Below are 21,811 nucleotides of genomic sequence, written 5' to 3'. Positions count from 1 at the left end.
ATCGTTTGTTACGGATTATTGACAGTATATCTTGTTTATCAGATTCGACTTACTCGTATTACATTTTCTACGATGTAAATATATTTATGTGTTTCTTACCTCGCTCCACACTAGCATGGTCCCAAATACAACTTGTAGGCCGTCGAAGAAATTGTCTCCTATGATGATGACTGTGGATCCTCCCGAAGTCCATCCTTCGCTCGGACTGATGGCTTTAATGCAAGGCGTGGCTGCAGAAGGAACTGTCAGGATGATCAAATAATCTTTCGTTTGATTGTTTAAAATTACGTGTAAGTATTGATTATTAGGATAGATAAAAAGGTTTAATAGGCACACAAATACCCAACTTGTTGAGTATTACGTTATAGAGTAACGGAAGATTATAGGTTTAGAAGAATTTAGAGATGATCTTTCCATAGATTTTACCTTTATCGAAACGGAAATTATATTCCACATAAACTTCATTTATAATTATATTATTAAATATTTACATTTAATGATTAAAATAATTAGAAAATTCACGTGTTTGAAGTGCCGTAAAAACTTATAAAGTTGGATTTTTATTGTAAAAATGCTTGTAAGCAGAATGCATTTTGTGCAAATGATCCGAAATCAAGTTTCATCAGAAAAATTATGTAATGGTATTTCATAAAATAAAGCTTTTATATAGTTTAATTTCTAGTTTATGTCTGTTATAAATATATTAATATTTTATTAAAGTCATCTTTGTAACGCTTAAACTCAATTGAAATCACATTCTATAGGTTAAACGTTAAATTGCTATTATAAAAATAGATTAAAACAGTTCTTTTTATTAAAATATACATTCTTGACTAGCGATATTTATGAAATTCCTATTTAATTATCGAAATTTGATGAATGAATTTTAATTTTAGAAAGTATTGCATAATTCTTATACCTTACATCAAAAGCTGTCTTGTACTCTAAATATAACCTTTTAAATATTTATAAAGAGTTGGAAGAATAATTCCTTGTATTAAGAAGCTATTAAAAACTACATAGAATTGGTGGAAAAGTGAAGTTTTTGCGTTGTTTTTAGCTTTTGTTTGAGCGTTTTATTTTGATACTTATTGCAATACAGCCCATAATAACCATTATGAGGAGAGGAAGAGAGAAAATCGAATGGTCCCCTGTCTCGAGATTCTTTCTCTCTAACCCCTAAACACCCAGGGGAAACTTCCTTGCTCTAGTGTGGAGAATTAGCACAGTTAGCCGTGGCCCGAGATGTCAGTAGAGAATGGTCTGATGTAAGATGTGGACTAGTCAATTAATCAAAGCCCCCAAGTCCCGCCGGAGAAGGGGGAAACCAGTGCCCTGGGCACTCTCCGATAATAACTTCATGCGAATAGGTTTGCCACAGTCGACTTGTCGTCAGTAAATCTTCGCTACTTTTTCGCTATTTTCTGACCTTTCTTGTGCAGTTGTGTTAAATCCCTTGACCATTGAGTTTACTTCCTTCCTCGAAGAAACACAGGTAAAAGTACTTCCGATATTAAACTCTATATCCTACTCCATCACTCTCATTCGTATATTTCATATTTATTACACTAAAATAACGTTTCATCTATCAGACATTGGAATTTAAGCTTATCCAAGTATTTATATTCAACAAAAATAGATTATTTCACAAATAAAACTAGAAAAATTGCTTCTTACTAACTCAAACTCTTGAAAAGAAATCAAACAAAACTGTGGTTTCGATTTAACGACTTTATAGGGACCGCCGTACAAACAGTAGTTAGTTCAGCAAGACCATTGGGATTTTGAATTTGCCAGAAGCAAAAATGGACACTTACAGGATACCATCGATAACTTTTGCCTTTGGTTTTCAATACGTGTTAAGCACTTAATGTAGATTCATAACGATGTTAGGGCGTAAGTAAATATACAATATAAAGATACAATGTTTAGTTAAGCATTTATTATAACATTTCTTCTAATAAAACTTCCTCGACACTTCTTTTTTTATAAGAATTCCGATTGCTGAATCTTTTTTATTTAAGTTTCGGATAAGTTTTTAGTAAATTTAATTAAAAACACCGACTTAAAGTTTATCTTCGATTCTCAAACCGACTGAAATAAGTGTGAAAATTAACCAAAAAAATCCCGAAAACTTTAATAATTTTGAAATTTTAAGCGTAACTTTATATAAAAATCTAACGACTTTTTATTATTTTTCTCCTGTCTTTTCTTCGATAACATAGAATAGTTTCGTGATTTCTGTACATTATAATTTAGAGAGGAATGTAAAAAGAGACAAGACAGACAGTTTATGAATTTACTTGTGTCTTAATATGAAAAAGAGCCCGCATATTCGCGACCGACCTATTACAAATGAGGTTTTACTTTCGCACCATTTGTCATTCATGAATGGCTGAACACATTCTTATCCTTTCAGAAATTTTTGTGTTCATTCTTTTTGTACGAGAAGATATTTAAATTAGAATCTCTCTCTATTTTTTTAAATTTTTTAAACATTACTTCGAAATCGATATAAATATGTTCGATTATTTTTTAAAATTCGGTAGAATATTTGCGATTCGTTCATACTCTATCCATTATCGTTTTGTCATAAATGTCTAAGGAATATTTTTAAAACAGAAAATCAGCAAAAGTATATTCAATAATGGAACATTTTAATAATTAATTAAATTCTATTTTGCTTCTGTTTATTGTTCCTTGTTTATACTGTATTTTGATTAATATTTAGAGCGTGTTTTTGTATTTTTCACCATTAAAACAGAAAATTTTAATTATCGATGCTTGTTTTAAATAAAGACTAAAATAATATTGTTTATCAAACCGAAAACATGTAAATAATTTTATACCCAAGATAAATGTTTAATGTATTGCTATATTTATTGCAATAAAGGCTAAGAAAATGTGCACATTATACATAATTCTATCTAAAATAATTGTCTGAATACAATTAAAAGTACAGAATTATTAAAAATAAAACGTTCTTATTGTATTTAGTTTGATGCGGATGCTGATAACTTAACACGAATAATAAGAATTTTAATTTGAAATTTCCGAAATTAAATATTCAGTCATAAATTTGCTAGCGATGAAAGCTTTCTTAGAAGAATTGTAATGCTACAAGCCAGCAATCCATTCTATTTTGAGACTTAAAATAGCCTATATAAGAATAAAAGCCTCTTTAGAATAATTATTTACTCCAATATAAATCCAATATATAACCGGACTTATTCGAATTATCTATGAAAGTTTTATAGCATAAAATGTTAATATTTTAATACTAAGTTAAATGAGAAGGATTATCATTTAAAATTAAATAATATAGCACTCAATTACGTTAAATTTGATAAAATAGCTGTCTTAAAGTTGCTTTTGCGGCACAGCGTATAGTTACTTAGATTTACAAGACGTATTTCTAGAATAAAGCGTATTTATATATTATATAGACATAAAAATCGAACCTTACCTTCTGTAGGATCAAGCCTTTTAGCCCTTCGGCCATGTTTAGAGTTATTATGTACGAACATGTTGTCGGAAACTGCTAAAAGCGGTCCATCTACTATGACTTGAGTAGAGATGACCACCTAAACGACATCCGATAAACCTCTTATAGAATCATTTCAAGTTTTCTTTATAGTTAATAAACAACTATTTAGTCTTAAATTAAGGCTAAAGTACACTATTATACGTTCTTGTTATTAAGTTTTTTTTAAATCATGCGATTGTTTCTCTTACGAATTTTAACTATAGGAACAAAACGTTGTAGTTTGTATCCTAAACCGCGCTAGTAATTGGGTAATATAATTAAACAGGGGGTTATCTGCTCTTTAAATACTTTTTCTTTTAGTTATTGAGAATATTATCGATAATATGTAGACGCTATCAAAACATTATTCGTAATCGGAGAGAGATAAACGAGACGGGACCCGCGCCAATATCGAACATGAAACACAAATCCGCTCAGAAAACTATAAAAGTATACGAATTAAACCAATAAAACAGGATTTTCGTCATTTATTCAAAGACATTTATATCAATGAATGTATTTTTTTTATGTAAAAATCTTAAATTTTGGAGATCCTCTACGTTAGAAGCTAGACTAAACAGTCCTGTCGACTCCTTTTTTATTTAGATCTGTGCGTAATAAAACTACTTCTGATGAGTCTTTTCATTTTGATATCCTTTAATTAGGATGTTAGAATATAATAACTTACCAGAAAAACAATTTCATTGCGAATATAGTCACTGTACTACAAAAAATTATTTTTGTGTAAAATTCTTTTTAAATATTTAAGCATAATTAATCCTATAAAAAGTTACGTTACTTTAATAGGCTACATTATGTACATTTATGAAAAAAAATTAAGGAAAATAGCTAACTTTAAGAATACTTTAAGGCACTTAGCATCAAAAAAACATAGGAATGCGAACTTTGACACTTTTGGGCGGATCCACTGCTTGTTTTTTTAACTATTTTTGTAGCTTTTAGGGCCATTTTTTCTTTTTATAAAAATAATAATAACAATTTGGTAGTATGCGAAATGTAGACGAAACGACTAACATTTCGCGGCTTGCGTTACAAATTCTTAATTTACATGGCTTAATAGGTTATTGTTTGATGACCTAAACAATGCCGATTACACAAAATAGCAAAGTTTTTGTTATGTATAATAAAATATTAGAAACATTCGTGTGAACTGTTAGAGTCGGCGACAAATCATTATTTCGTCACGCCAGTTAACGTTTCACCTCAGAAATAGTAGCACAGATGGAAGTTGTTATACTCTTATTACGTTTAGCTTACACACAAACTAATCTGGAACACTTGCCTAGAGGCTTCCGTGTCACTTTTGTAGATCCATACGTTTTTCCTTTTTCTTTTTACATACGAGACTCAAATTTCTTATGATCAATTGCTGACAGGTTGCATCGATAGGCCCCAAGGTAATAATCGCGTGATGCGAGCATTTGGAACAGAAAGCAATTCTTTGCGCTGCTATGAAACTCTATGCAAATCTATTTTTTGAAATGCTATTTCATCTATTATTGAAAAAATGCTATAAAGGTAAGGAAAAGAATTGATATATTTTTAGTTAGCATCTACTTCTCCATTAAAGTTTGATAGCCGTGTCATCGTTTTGACTTTAAATGTCAGAATATGCAAATTTCGGGGGGAAGCTTTGAACTTCTCAACAATTTTAGATTAGTTTGAAAGAATGTTCGATAATTTGAGTTTTTTTTCTTGAATTTTTTTTACGTTCTTTAGTTATATCTTGTATTTTTTTCCTTCTCTACTAAGACGATTTGAAGGAATGATAAAGGAAAATCTAAGCTGATTTTCAAACTTTTAATTAAAGAATAAAAAAATGTACTCTCAAAAAAAGACTTTAAAAACAATTTAGGATAATTAGAAAGCGGGATCGTAACTTAATACTTTTAAACTATAAGATTTGATTTTAGAAAGTTGTATTTGAAAGATAAAGAGTAAGTGGCTCTTGGCGTAGAGAAGCGCTTTCCCGCAGCGATGTTGACACACGTTATGTACACAATCATGGTTGTCCAGACAAGGTTAAGGGTCAGTTTCATTCACCATCCGGAGCTCAGAGGCTCGTCATATTCCCTTAGCGACTAGCCAGCTCGAAACAACCGGGACCGATGACTTCCCAGGTGTATAGTAAACAGGCGAGATAAAAATGGTGTTGCGGCTAATGGTGACCGTTGTTGGAAGGTTCCTTCTTTCTTCGACGGGGGAGTCGAGTAAAGATGTAAATTCGTCGACTACACGAAGTAGAATAGCATCAAGGGTTTTTTTTTTGTTTATACCGTGCTTACCATATTCAGCGACAGACGGGAGCACAGTTTACGAGACGTGAGGGACATTTGCATGCAGTAAATGTTAAGGAGAGAGTAGGTCTCGCGAGAGTTTGTTCCCTTTCACTAAGTGGAATGAACAAGAGCCAAATGATTCACAAGAGCACGGGACACAATCATTTTTAATACCATACTAATGTTCTTGTATCGATATTACTCCACTGACCTGAAATCTCCTCATATCTCGTGGATTTCCTGCATTCTTCAGACAATTCTGGTTGCACTTGAGAAAGAACTTGAGGAAAAATCTAAAATATAGAAAAGAACTCTGTTATAATCTCCTTACTTAGAAACGACTACTCATCGAATCAAGTATTAAAAAGAATTATTTTTTCTACTTGCCTCATTTCTCATTTATAAAAAAAAATGAAAATTTAATTTGGGGAAAAAAAATATTTTCTTTATCCGAAATTCATGACGTTCTGACATTTATAACAGTTTAGTGATCGGGATTATGACTAAGTAGTGCTATCATGTTGTTAAAGAGAAGCAACGAAAAATTAATTATAACAGGGAGGAAAATCTTCACGCTATTATTAAATAGGATTATAGATAAGAACGTGTACTCCCACAGTCCTATTTCTTGTTAATAATGCGTTTGCATAAAAATATCTTTGGTCTTTTTACTAACAGCGAGATAGATTATTTTAAAATAAATTCAATTTGAGTATTTTAAACGAAACAATGAAGCCGTGTTCGTTGTTCACTTTGCCACTCGGTCGAGAGTAACACCCGCTAAATATTTAACTTATGCAGAGATTTATTAATGTAGATTTAAAAAATTTGAAGTATTTTTGCCAAGAATAATTAATTCTTTTTTCTTAGAGTGCTTATTTAAGTTTCCAAAACTTAATCCAAAAAGCGAAGCACCTTACTAGTTTTATTACAGTTTTTTAAACGAGGTTGCCTTAATTCGTTGTCATTTGAAACTTGAGAAAAAAACCAAATTATTGGGCTCAAATTGACGCATTTCTTTTTTGAATATTTCAAAAAGTCCCCGCTTTAATCAGAAGTGGACACGAAGCGATCGTGTTTCCTTCCTTTCCCTAAGGATCGGCAGCTAGAAGAATTATTCGACACACCTGGGATCTACCATCGACAAGAAAAGCATTTTAGTATATTCTTATTTAACCACATTAAAATTTTAGCACTTGATATGACCGAACCGATGTTACTTCAGTCCTTCACACTTTAATGGTATTTTCTAGTTCGATTTTTTATGGGACCGAATAGGCTCCTGGGGTCCTTATCACGAATCTTAGCCATATAATAGAGCTTCGGTAATTTAAAAGAAAAAGTATTAAGAGTGTAAAATGGGGGCAACTTTAGAAATTTTTAATATTCTCTACTATAATTTAATTTCCCACCGAAGTAGAATATCATCTGTTTAGATACTGGAATTGCATAAATTCGCGCTTCTTCGTAGTTTAAAAAGTTCAAAAATCTCGTACAGAAACTTGAGTTTTAAAATAAAACACTAGTTTTAGTGCTTTGTGGTATAAAAAACATTCACTTAACGCGAATCGCTTATGTATAATGTCGCCAGCGTTGTTTGAATGGACATTTTTCGCTTTAATAAGTCAGCCATGCAGAAAAAATAAACAAGTTTTCGAAAAGTTAAATGGAAATTCTTGCCAGCGAAGCATTCTTATATAAACAGTGGATGAATTTTTCGGAAAACCGAAGTCGGCATGAAGGTCTGACGACGTCCGGAAACTTCAGTGATCAATGACAATAGATTTAACGGGAGTTTTTAAACAATTGGCGGACGGCAAAGACAAACATTGCGGGACTTTAACCCGCTGGGTCAACAAGGTGGCTTTTTCCACCCCACGTCCTCCTCTTTTCCCCACTTATAGTCATTCGAATCTTTCCACCGGCATATAAGCACGCACAAAGAGAGGCAGATGGGGTCAAGGGATCCCAAATTTAATTTCCACAACATGCTAAACTGACTTATTTTGCATCACATTGCTCTCTTTCAGCCGTCCGCCATTCTATAGAGTACCCACCCTAATCATATTACTCCGGCGATAATGATGATGATAAAATTCATGGTTTCTGTTTATCTCCCCGATTCTGTTCCTTTCTTCTCGAAAGCTCTCCGACAATCTCCCCACCCTATTAAATATGCTGCCTGCCACATGATGGGGAGTTAGGAGAATAATATGGATCTATTGTTGTCTTTGTCTTGTTTCTCCTAAAGCACTTCACTATTCCATAATTCAACTTCTTTTTTCTTAATTCGCTTTTAAATAAATATTTTTTATCGCAAAATTTAATAGAATATGAAGGCGTCTTCTAACATAATTGAAAATTTTCAATACTTTATAATGCGAAATATTAAATTTGTCACATAATTAAGACTTCTTCGACTCATTCGGTTCCGTCGTTTTTTTTTATCTGAGAAGGACTTTTATATTGTCAAATTTTCACTAAATCTGTTATTTTTGCTGATGCAAAGAGGGCCCACTGCGTTTAATTCGGAACTTATTGCTCTCTATTCGTGAAACATCAAATCCATGCATCAGGCCATCCTGATCCGAGAGATTTTCTCTCGGACTCTGTTTTCAATTACACTCCCATTCTGGGATTCCGTCATTTATCAGGACAGGGATTTGATGGGTCAGATTAGAACGTGGCGATTCCCTGACTCATTCTTCCCTTCAGTTTTCCGGAGCACGTGCTGCCATACTTAACATGCAGAGTACCAATGGATTCCGTGCCTGCTTCCTATCCATTCCCCCAAGATCTCGAGGGACAATCCCTTCTGTTTCTTCCCTCCCTTTCCTTCTTTTTTATTCGCTTCGATATGGTATAGTTCAGCTGGGGAGTTTGTTTTTTCCTTCTTTTCTCGATCCTGTCTTATTGTAGATTTGACAATATGTACACCGCACTGGGAGCTGTTATGCAAGGTAGGAGAAGATCGCAAACACGCAGCACGCGAAACGAAACGAACGATGTTTTCTCTCTTAGGCCAAGTCTAAACCTCGAAGTCCCCAAACTATTTCTACTTACATCTGGTCTTTTGTCAGATCTGAAAGTTTGTCTTTGCTATTTCGTCGTATTAAACTCTGTTGTGTGCTTGCAGGAGGGTGGACCTCGGAGATAAGCCTTCCGGAAGCTTTTAAAGGAAAAAAAATATATACTGATATACATGCTGCAAGAAAGTATTTGGCATCTTGTTCCTGGGCTCTGGGAATTGATGAAGGAGAGACAATAAAAGAAAAATCTCGACAAATAACAATACTGTCTGCACTCAATTTGTCTATTTGTGGCTCAAGAGATTTGCTTTCAAGATTCTTTTATTCAGATTGTTTTCCACATTATTCTGACTAGAAATAAAATCTGATTGCTATAAAACATCTCTCTCTTCTTCCTCTCCCTCTCGCTCTCTCTCTCTCCTTCAGTTTAATAAGCATAATCATTTTTTACATTCTCGATGATGCTCCTAATCTATTATGATACCAGATAAATTGGGCAATATGGGATTACAAGAAAACATTTCTGTTTTCGGCATCTTTAAAAATCTTATAACACAAATAATTGTTTCCTTTTTTTCCTCCATATTTTGCAAGCAACGATTTAAAAATTATCAAAGGGAAATTTCATCAATTAAGAACATTTTATTGGTTTAATCATTAGAAAAAAAATTCTTTTGATAGTTCAAAAGAGTGTTAATTTTTTCTTGTGATTACGCTTTAAATAAAATATATTTTAAAAAATTTTATCTAAAATTCATTTTATATTATTCAGGCTCGTGTTGTTGGCCTAGGGGAGAATCTCAACTAAGTCTGATTCTCTCTCAATTTCCTTCGAGATTTAAATTATTATTATTATTATTATTATTATTAGACAAAAACACAACTTTTTAATTATTCAAATATAAAAAAACAAACTTTTTTTATTGATAAATTAAATAAAAATATTAAATTTATAGGCCTATAGTCCATAAAACTTGTTGTTAATTGTAAATAAGTTAAATGTACGAATTGTTGGACATTTTATTCGTTCAAAAACTATATTAGAACTAGTTTAACTTAAGTTATATATAGTAATACTGTGTTTAAATATAAATTAAAATGTTCTGAAATTAAAAATTAAGCAAGTTGAAAATAAACTATAACAATTGCCAAACTACATAAAGCCTGGAGCGGAATTCATTAACAAAACGCTCGAGAGCAATGAATGATATTTTATTAAAATTTTTCTCTTTTTTATTTAGTTAGTAACTTTCCCGAGTCTTGATTATAATAAAAGAAAAATGCAAACGAAAATACTAAAAAAAAACTAATTTTGAATAAAATAATTGCTTAAAACTACAATTCAAAAGTAACACATACACAGAGTGATGAAGAGAGAGAAAATTGTAAATAAATAATTGTATAATGATGATAATATTTATCTATTTTACATATATAAAATGATAGTTTTTAAGAAAATACTTTCGAAAAACGAAGTTTTTAATAGGATATTTTATATATTATTTCATTACTTCTGCTAATTCAAAGACAGATAGATCCACACAGATCTTAAGGAAAGATTTTTAATTCGTGTAATAAAATATACAATATATAAAAATGTTATTACTTAAAATAAACTAGGCTACATAAACTTAATATAAAAATTTAAGAAAATCGAAAAGTAATGATGAAAAATATTGAAATGTAAACATTATTTTTTAAGAAATAATGAAGCTCTTGTTAGCAAGAAGAAAAATCTTACGTATTAGCAAGTACAGGAATTGTATCGCCCCACGTACAGTACTGTACAATACTTGCTACTGTTCACGCCTACTACTAGTTACGGCTACAATATAACTTATTACTGCAACTATTATTACTTTTATAGTGCTACTTTAGTTTTCTGTACTTTATGTAAAGTATAGAAAGCTATTGAATTGTTATTAAATTACCATTTAATTTTTTTATATAGTTTATTTTGAATTGAATTTGACGATTATTTCAACAATCTTTTAAGCTTTTTTTCAAATATTAAATGGTTTGAGGATTAATTTCTATATTTATTTTCATAATATTAAAGTTAGAAGAAACTTTCATAATTATGTAAGTTACTTTTAAACATTCGACATTAGAATTTTGTAATAATACAAAAAATTTTATATCTATTTTTATATATAGTTTAATTTTTATAGAAAGTTAATTAAATATTCAATAACAACTGAATTATTTTTATATTCGATCGTTGTTGGAGCGTGAGAGAGGTGAGACGAGACCCCATCCCTTCCTAAAAACCATAAAAATATATGAATAAATAACTAAACACAAATTTTTAAATTAAAAGACCCTACAATCTCTATCATTTTCGCAGTAAATTTTGGGGACCTCTGCGCCCGGAACCCTGACTAAATGGCCCTGCCGGTCTCCTATGCGAGTCTGTTGTTTACAGAATAATTTTCTTACCATCATTTTATTATAATTAATAACTATTTTGTAGGAGGACCTTAAAAGTTTAGATAACGACGTTATATCGGGGTTTATGTATAATATCCTGTTAGATTACTACAATAATAAACGTTAATAACTCATTTAAAAGTGTTCTTTTTATCAAAGAATGGTTATTATTATATTCTCAACAGACGAGAAAAAAAATCCACGAGAATGTCCAATAGATGAAGTTGTAAGATAGTTCGAATTTAGTAGAGATCGGCCTTCTCTTAAATCGAGGAATGAGATCGCGCACTAGAGATAGGATTTGCATGAGTTGATCACGTTCCTGAAGCGGAGCAGTTGAGGTAATTAGGAAAGGATTAGACGGGGAAGAGGAAACCCTCGGATTAGATACTGCACGAGACTTACAACCATTAGGCAGCTGGCTGACTCGCTAGCCATTAGAATGTAACCGATTCCGGGGTGGTCTGCATGTAGCTTTAGATCTAATGATTCTCCTGAGGCGCACACTTTATAAGCTAGCCGGGACAGTGCATTGTTACGTCGTCTAGTTTCACTTTAGTCGCACTCTTTCTTCCGTACTGACTCCGCTCTAACTCTACAAAAACCATCTTATTTTTATGCGTGGATAGTCAAGTTGATTTATATTTCTACACTAGATTTTTCAAAAATGTACTATGTAAGAAAATATAAGGTACTTTCGTCTAGTTCTAAGCAATAGCGTACGTTTATAAGTTGTTTTTAAGTATCCAAACTCGAAAGCTTGTATACGTATATATAAAATAATTCATTTTAAATATATTAACGAGGTGTAAATTATATTATTTTTAAGGTCTATAGTGGTGTTATATATTAAATAATTTATTTAAACTTTAAGGTTTTTTGGTCTTCGATTGTATCAAACAGGATCAGTTTGCTAAATTCGGAAAGTAATTTGCTTGGACTTTTATGTGCACGCTGTTAGGAAGTTTTATACGCGCATTCAAATTTCCATACGGACATATAGGCCATACTGTATATACATACGGTGTAGAGAGAAGAGAGAGCGGGAGAAATCCTCCTTGCACGGAAACTTTCAATTCAGTTTGAATTGATTTTTTACAATTTTCACTCCTTCCTACTCTCCGGTCTCCGTTGGAATAACCTTTTACGATTTTCGACATAAATCATCCAAACCCCGAAAAGCCGCGTCGCAACCATTCAGGAAAAGCAGTGAAAAAAAAGAATAAGGGGAGTAATTAAAAAAACACATCGGTAATTAAGTACTCCAATTACACGCCACAATGGTTTCTGCAACTCTCTGCATCCCGAAACGACAATATTTATTTACACGCCGTGACGTCACTTCCCGCAGGCAATCAATCCGGTAAAGGGTGCACGATCCGATTACCACAACCTCACATTATTTACAGCTTCTCGGACGGCATAAATAGTGGCAGAGTCTCACGTGTCTAGGGGTCTGTCACCGAGATGTAAAAACAACTTCCAGACACACGAGGACGTGGAGACGTTGTCCAGATAGGAGGGAGGGTGCGACGACTTTATCTGACGTACTAAATTATCTCCAACCGTACCACGGAGCGCTACTTTTCATTAGTGGACAGATAATGAAGCTCTTTTCCGGTTATCTTCGCGTGGAGAAAATCACAATCACAATTATACTCCATAATAAAAAAAAGAAAGAAGCGTTTACTTTGACGCGCGGAAAGAAAAATTAAGTAATTATTCAAATGAAAATGCTAATTTTAGGCGTAATAATGCTTAATTATTATACATTTTTAAACTTTTGTGTACATAAATACGCGCAAAGAAACAGTAAATATTGGCATTCGGCCCGAAAAACAGGTAATAATTGAGGAAGAGCGAATTGGAAAGATGTATAAGGGAGAAGCACGTTTAAGTCAGATTCGTAGAGAACTGCTGAACATTACATTTAATTAAGTTGGTCCTTTATCAGTCAGCTGTGAAATCACCACGACTCGGACTCCAATAACTTTCTGATTACCAATCTTTCCCCATCAACCAATACGTTTAAATTATAATTTACTGTTTTATCGTTTAGTGCTCCTTTTTATCATGTCTCACTACACGTAATTATTATGATTTTTTTTTAAATACGCGATTTTCCTGTGACTTTAATTCGTTACATTTTACGAGTAATGTATTAGAGGAAGCTGCAATATTCATGCCAACGATATTTTGCTATAAATTTTGTAAGAAAATGCGTTTTTTCTGATAAATTTTGCGATAGCGAAGTTACGTTCGAGTCGAAATCATCGATTGAACCTTCGGTACAACACGTGGAGCAAGCTATAAATGCATTTTTAATTACAAAACTAGCTTCTCTTTTTTATAGTTGATAATAAAATTCATTATTCAATTAATTTGAGTTGATTTATTAAAATAAATTTATTATTATTCCTCTCGTGTCGAACTTAATTTACTATGTGTCCTATAGGAGTAGCATTAAAAGTAGCGATAGGAGACAACAGTTTGGTCAGGTAATATACACACCCCTTTTCGTTCACCATTAAATCCATTAGTCAAATTAGCGGATCAAAAAAGTTATTCGGTCAGCAAATTAGTAACAGCCAGTGATGCCAGGTGGCGGCACATTCCCGACCACCCTACATTGAACGGAAACGAAGTATTCATCATACATTATATCTGTATAGTTAATCGCCCGTTAACGATCTTTTAAGCATTTAATATCAGCTTACCGCCATCACTTGGTCTTCTGTTGCCAAATGATTTTCCTAGCGGGAGGTTGGTAAAGAGGGTTCGATTTCTCGACTTTTAGTTAAATATTTATCTATCGAACTTCAACACTAGTCTAACAACTCGATAGCAGTATCGAAGATAGAAAGGCGCGACGAAATTGCCGCCCGGTACTCCCCACTTCTTATCTGTCACATACACGTCGCCGTTTGGAACGACCCTGCTCTCTGGATGGTCATCACAGTCCAAGTAATGAACAGTCTGGTTGACCACAGATCTCTATCTTTCCACTTCCAGTTTCATATTACTCTACACATAGATTTGTTGCGGAAACGAATTGTCAAAATTGTTACTGGAGATATTTTCTTTCTGGCGCGAATGCACCCAATTTTCTACAGATTTATCAACAAAGTTTCGTTTCTTTTTTAACTTAAAATACGCACGTTATATATATTTTAAATTTAAACTAGTTCTACCTACGGTTTTATAACCAATCGAGTAAATTAATTCGGTAAAAAAACCGAGGAAAGGCTTCAGACACTCTGCGCATTATACGCGATACGCCAGCCATTTACGTATTTATCTTATTAGAGATTTTTAATCTAAAATTGTATAGAGTTAAATAAAACAGTATAGAGAAGATTGAAGGGAAAAAGAACTGAGACTGATGTTATTTTCAACGGTAAAGTAACTAAACGTAAAGCGCCAAGTGGTTGTAAAAGTCGAAAACACGAGAAGTGTTTTAGATTTCCGCTTGTTACTTCAGACACTCAACATTTCCTTTGCCAGAAATATGGAATAAACGAAATGAAATCACCAAATCTTTTGACAGAATGTATTCTTGTTTCAAATATCGGATTGTTAGAAATGCATTTGATCAAACGCCTTCCTTTTCCAACGTCCTCGGATCTTTAGAAGTATTGGCCAGCGATTGGTTACGAGAAATAATTGTCACACGCCGCGCGGTGTTCTTCCTTACAACTAAGCAAAAAATCGTAACTAATAATCCAGGACGTTACTGTTGATAATTCGCTTTTAAATTTCTTTTTTATAGAGAATCTAAGAGTGGCGATCGGCTTTTCGTTTTTTAGATTGAATCCTTTGAGTGTAGAAGATATTAGTGTAGCGTTTAAAAAAAGAAATAAAATCCTTTTCATTTATTTATTTTTTCGTAGAAATATGGAAAAACGAGATATCATTCGAAGAAAGCTTTCAATTTGTTTTCAATTTCGAGTAAATACTGATCAGATAATGACGGGGTTTCGTTTTAGAAACTCATCACAAATTCATGTTTGGGGAGATCTTGATTCGACGTTAACTCCGGACGACGCATGGATTTACGAATAATGAGTTTTCAGTTTAATTCTGTAAAATTGGACATCTTATAGAGTTTTCTCCGCTCAATATCTACACAATTTGGGATTTAAACTGGAGCGGAAAAGAACTTGTTAAATTGACGTTAATAAAGCAATCCGCGGAAGTTATCTCTTCCTCAAACAACAATCTATAATGTATAGCTTCGTAAATTAAATGTTTTTTCTTAAAACTCTTTCAATTTAATTCACAAAAATAGCATCAATTTAGTAATTATTCCTTATACTAATTTTATAAACACTTAGAAACATCCGAGCATCTTCGATTATCTTTCCAAAAATTATTTTAATTAATACTGATCGAGTAGCAGTTGTCGATAATCCCCAACTTACTTATCTAACGAAAAATAAAAAAAAACATTTTCGAGCATCTAGAACAATATATTTCTAAAGAAAAAAAAAAGTATATTTACATGGAAGCAATTTACTGACATTAAAAAGATCCGTAAGAACAGAAAGTAAGCATTATAAGTTGTCCAGGATTACAATCAAGCTTAAGATTTTAAATAACTTTAATTGAATTTAATTATTCGTTCCAAAAAAGTTTTCGTCTTATTGCACGATGAAAGCCCTTTTAGCTTTGCAAAGGGGTTCTTTACTAAATCGAATAAAGAAAAATTCGTATCGCGATTACAAAGGGAGATAAAATGAATTTAATCTACGAATTTTAACCTCGTTATAAATATATTTTATAATTATATAAAATTAATATGACCGTTCGTCTATCGAATTACAAAAAAATAACTCAAATTTCCGCTGTTCTAAGCTCTATGCTTGTTTTTATTCGGTATTTTTTTATTTTGTTTCTATGTTAAAATAATTCGAAAATTTATTATTTGAAAATGGCGGAGTATTTTTAATATTGTTTTGCCGTTTGTTTCGACTTTCTAATGACGGAGGAGAGACGAGCAAAAATAATTATTGTAAAGAATAAGTGTGGTGTTTATTTCTATATATAGAGAAAAGTAATGATATTTTTTCCGGCTGCAGATGCGCTATGAAAGGATGGAAAACACTGGAGGAGGATAAACAGGAGGAGTGAGAAAGAAGCTCCGTTTTCGGCCGATTAGAGCTGTTTGAAAGAAGCTGGCCACCGACCAAGGACCTATCTCGAGTCGGTCCCAGGGACGGTGATGAGATTGCCGCCCTACTGCACACGTGCTATTCTCGAGGGAGGACCTCCTGGACCGTCGTTCCATTGGGGAACGTGAGTGTATACAAATCTAAAAGCGGTTCCGGCTGACCGTGAGACCTGTCGCCTCTCCTGGGAGCTTACGCTACATCTCAGGAGAGTGCTTGCCGATGCCTTCCGTTGTCATTTGGCAACATTGCTCGAATTCATCGCTCATAGTATGCAATCTCTGCTAGTAAATAATTTTATTTACGTCCCGCTCTGTATAAAGTGTGGAACGATCTCCAACTCGCTTTTTTACTCTCAAAAGAATCTCGTCCTTCTTGCATCTTTTGTCGCCATTCCGCATCTTTTGTACGCCATTTTATTCTATTGAGTAATCCCGATATTTTACTAAACGTAACAAATTATATATTTACAAATAATTATTTAAACGCTTCAATTAAATCTCTATTGGTAAAACACAAAAGGGGGAAGACTGAGCTAACTAATTATTATACCCGAGAGAAGTCGAAAGTTGATGTGATTAAAATCAACCGAGTGTCACCCCCTATAGATTATAATAGGCTAGAAGACCCTCTGTCTACTGTTTATGATAAAAAGCAACAGCCAATCGGAGGAATGAGGAATACTGCTCTACCAATCAATGTAAGGCTCTTTCTAACCTCCCTCTTACAGTTTAGTTATTATATTATGTCCATTATGAAATAAATTTATACATAAAACCATAATTAAATCATTAACAACTGAAATAAACTGTAAATAAAATTTCATCCTCTGCGCTCGAAAATTTTAAAAACAAAGTTTTAACTTTAAGTAGAGAAAGATATTAATTAATAAATCATATTAAATAATATTTATAAAAAATTAATAAATGTTATTTTAAGTAAAAATTATTATTAAGTTTTATTTATTTATTTCTTAATTAAATATTTATATTAAAGATCAATTTAAAAACTCTACTTTTGTTGAGAGTGACGATTAGTTTCATTAAGTTATTTGTTTTTTTTAAAATAAAAACCAAGGACTTTTATTTAAAAATGATACAAAAACACGCAAATTCGATCGACGTTTTCGTATAATTTATGAAAGCGACCAATAAAAAAAGGAAGAAATTAAGAATTAATTTATGTGTAGTCAATGTAGTATATGAAAGCTCGTGCACCTTGTTAAATGGAGTTCTATGGCAATAATGCTAACGATAATAGCATTAATTAACGATACTTAGCAACGGTAGAATATTTATTTTGGAAAAAAATGATTATCTATGGGCTATTTTCAAGAATTGTTCGGATCAAAACAAAAGTGTAGGAATCGTCAAGTAAAGTCTGTAGCATCCCAGAATTCCAACGTTTCTCTTATCGACACATCTTTTGAGAAGCTTAACGAGATCAAGTCCGACAAAGACGGAAACAAGAGGGATTTAGCGGTCTGCGAGTGAAGTAAATCTGTCGGCGCTCGGGGAGTGTGGTAAATAAACAGGGACCTCCGCGAAATCGGGTTGACAAACTCTCATCCTTCACTTCGCCATCATTGACTGATTGATAGTGTAATTGATATCCTCTTCCATCTCAAATAATGGCCTACGGCAGTCTGTTTGTTTGGACGGATAGATCTTCCATTGATAAACTCCCGAGTCCAATTCTCTACTTTATTTAACTGGTTTATTTTTTCATCTTCGAGAGTATTAGTTTAACAATAGGAGTTTATCCACGTTTTAAGCTTAATTAAATCCTAAAATCGCTAACGGATGATGACAGATTTTTCAAGACACTAGTGGAAGCGAGTTCGATCTCTCGCTCCGGATTATCAGGCATAAGCTCGGATCTGAGATGTATCTGGTAGATTGGATGCGGCAATAGGCTAATATAAGCACTGTATTAAGCCCTAAGTAGATTGAACAGTTAGATGTGGAGTTATACGAGGGCGAGCTTTCATCTTCTATGTATTGATAAGGGAATAGTATACCGAAGATAAGAAATATCACCTTCTAGGCAACCATAAAACAATACGGAGCCACCCGAACATCTTTGTGTAGTGTTTCTGCTCGATACCCTAGAATATAACGTTTTCGCATCTTGGCGAAAGTGAAAACACATTTCCACTTATACTATTAATTTTATTGGTTTAAAACTTCTTGCCAATCGTCGGGGTCTACAGGAGAAACATTTGTCACACCGTCCGACTCCTCGGAGTATCGAATAAGGGCATTTACATTTTATTTCATTTCTGCTCGGCCTTGGAAATCTATTTACGACAACATTCTTAGCTCGAAACACTCGGATGCGACATTAAAAATCGAATCGACTTTTGAACTTATAAATTACGCCATCGGAGGGAGAGTTAAAAAAAGATGAAGAGGGGGAAAGGATCGTTGATATGATGGCGCCTTTAATATAATTTTGGATTACAGAATCAGTATCAGAAAAATCATGGCAATGGCCGGGCCGCCATATATTTCCATCAGGCGAGAATGTAGCATCCACGTGCTGACGCTCCACCCCCCGCATCCAATCAGAATCGGTAGTTGGCGAACGGTCGATCGAAACGATGCACTTGCCTCTAGCTGGGAATTTACTGCACGGAGAGTCGGTCCCAGAGAACACGCTGTACATAATGGGCCAAGAAGTCACACTTTACTCTAGAGACCTGGCGGAAGACTGTGGTTAAAAGCGATCGTCTTGTCTCTAAGGACCTCTTGGCATCCTAAGCGAACATGAGATCAGGGTATTAATGCGTGGTTTGTCGCGAGCTTCGGGTCACCTACCTGGGGACTGACTGACTGAAGATAACGAGTTTTCGCCCGGCCACTTTCAACGGTCCGGCGTAATGGTTAGACACGTCATTTCCTCTCCTTTCACCAACTGCCTTTCTTTCTGTCTTCTTCCTTCTTCCCTCCGCCGTCGCTCATTTTGACAAGCTTCCCCTCTCTACGCCCACTCCTTTTATATTTACAACATAAGAGAATCTTTATCTGCCGTTTACATCGATCTCAACTCCTTAACACTTTTTTAACCCTTACAAATTGCCGATTCGTTTAATGTAACTACATAAAAAAAATTCGGCTTCGTTTTCCTTTAAGTCTTTATAATAAATAAACGATTTTCTTTGCCTACAATCTTTTGCCACATGAACATTTTCAAAATACAGTTTAAGTCGTCTAACTGGATTTTATTTTTTTATATCACAGATTTATTTAACAAAATTTGCCATTGCAAATTAATTGAGTGATAGAATGCACCTGTCTTTGTCTATTCTTTGGGGATATCTCTTAAGTACTAATGCCACTTGGAATGGTGTTAAGTCTAAAATTTCTGCATATTGATACATCAAGTGGAGTCAGACGAGGAGGATGGGTATCATCCGGCCAATAGCGTTGAGTTTAGGAATTGTTGCCATGGTTACAGCGTAGGAAGATACTCAGACCTAAAAGAGGAAGGGATGGGGCGAATGTCTATGACGTCACGATTGGTTCCTAGCGTGACAGACGGAGATCGATTAGTCATGTCTGGTGCTGTACTTTTTCCTACCCACCTTCCACCCTCTTTGATTCATTCCCCTGGTTTTCCCATTTCGGGTTTAATTGGTTTTAACTTCGAGTCTCTTGGCAAAAACGAATTTCTGTGCCTTTTTTTCAGTCGATATTATTCGCATACAACTTTCAATAAATATTTGTTTGCGTTACTAAATTTTTCAATTTTCTTTTTCCTGACTATAATAAAATTTAACTTTTTAAGTGGAACTTTGCAATTTCGAAACAAGTTTATCTTTTTAAGAGAGAAGATTGAAAAGAGGTTCGGCTGCTCCTTTTTTACACTAAAGCTGAAAATACTATCGGATGCAATTGATAAAGAAACATCAGTAAACACTGAAAGAACCTAGCAGCATAAATACAATTGATATTCTATTCATTTATATTTATTAATGCAACTTTTGTCAACGTAAAAGTTGGGTCTTGTTAGGGGTCGAATTATAAAATCTGTTTTTCAAATGTATGCTGAGATTCGGACTCGATGACTTGCATCTTCTGAGCAATACCAAGTACAGTTATAGGGTTTATATACCTACCTGTATGCTACCTGGACCGGTCCCACCCATGCAATGTCTGGGTGAGAGGAAGATGTACGTGGGACGGAGGAAAAAATCGATCCAAGACATGCAAAAATGTCACCGCTTCTTCTATCACTTGTTTCGAGAGTTTCCAGAAAAATTCAGACATATTACACTGTCGACAGATGTTTCCCAACCTAGCCTATAGGCACGGATCTGCAGTGGAAATTTTCTGACAGTATCTGTAAGAAATGCTTCATCTGTCAGCACTCAAAGTACAGATAGGATATTTATCTTTCTCTGTTGTAGAACCTGTATCCAACTTAGATTAAACAAGGAATTTTCAACAAGTACAAATTTGCATTCTTTATTAAACGTGTAAATACGAAGGAAGTAATTATGGAATTGTTAATTCGGTCGAAAATGCAGTCCGTTTGTTGGTCGGCGTTGATTATATTTGCGAATTTCTGATATTTTATTGCAGGAACACTACAGCAATAACTTAACAACATCCCGGACTAGACCTATTTACCTGGACCGTGTCGATGTAATTAGAAACAACCCCGGAGGAGTAGAAGAAAGAGCGAAGGAGAAAAACTAGCAAAGCTCAACGCCTGCACAGCTCATCAGACTAAAAGCTCCCATCAGATAAAGGGCTAAGAGATTTACAGCGGGACACATGTAAACCGCTCCGGTTGTGTCTGCCAATCGGTGGGAGTTGCAAGTACTCCTCCGCCACCCCAACACCTTTAACATCGTCACCTCGGTCTATTTGTCCCGTCCAAATTGTCGCTGGCCACAAGACTGTTTACTCCGTACGAGACGGTTGGCATGGAAACGCTGCAGAGTAGGCTAATCCCTAACACCACGTAATGAGAGCGAAGTAAAGAGGCCGATGTAGGTAGAGCGTAGGACTGGCTACACATCCGTCATTTTGCTCGACGTTTCACGCCGCTCTTCCCTCTGCTCTAATTCGGCTAGGTCCTTCTAATTGTTGTGTAGCGACTAAACAACACCGTTCTATCCCCACTAAATGAAGATGAATGGCGAAGAGTCGCTATCGGTCCACATGGGAAAAGTTGGGGCACGTCCTCCTGTCTCCGGGGGACGGGATACAGGTGGATTTTTCCGGAAATGGAAACCTTCCTAATAAGAAGAAATAAAACAATCCTCATCTTTATATCTTTACTTTACATCCGAACCTCGACTGTAGCTGATCCGAAGTTACTTTTATAGATAGACCTAAGCATTCTAGA

The 21,811-nt window shown here is 34.1% G+C and overlaps 2 protein-coding genes across 4 annotated transcripts in view; one reads left to right on the top strand and one right to left on the bottom strand.

Moving 5' to 3' along the window:
• Positions 1 to 21,811, top strand: part of LOC136988866 (uncharacterized) — a 539,116-nt gene that overhangs the window by 104,197 nt on the left and 413,108 nt on the right. The gene's annotated exons all lie outside the window — the stretch shown is intronic.
• The window catches only part of kn (EBF transcription factor knot), a 69,386-nt gene that overhangs the window by 9,023 nt on the left and 38,552 nt on the right, over positions 1 to 21,811 (bottom strand). For 2 of the 3 annotated variants that reach the window (XM_067286860.1, XM_067286862.1), the window contains exons 7-9: positions 6,038 to 6,119; positions 3,467 to 3,584; positions 100 to 242 (exon numbers count right to left, since the gene is read on the bottom strand). In XM_067286860.1, the coding sequence (XP_067142961.1) occupies positions 100 to 242; positions 3,467 to 3,584; positions 6,038 to 6,119 (343 nt within the window). The remainder of the gene's footprint in view (positions 1 to 99; positions 243 to 3,466; positions 3,585 to 6,037; positions 6,120 to 21,811) is intronic. The other variant, XM_067286863.1, reaches the window with a different exon arrangement.

Source organism: Centruroides vittatus, unplaced genomic scaffold (assembly GCF_030686945.1).
Source record: "Centruroides vittatus isolate TY-2023 unplaced genomic scaffold, ASM3068694v2 scaffold_386, whole genome shotgun sequence".
NCBI classification, from domain to species: Eukaryota; Metazoa; Arthropoda; class Arachnida; order Scorpiones; family Buthidae; genus Centruroides; species Centruroides vittatus.
This window is presented reverse-complemented; position numbering and strand designations above follow the sequence as displayed.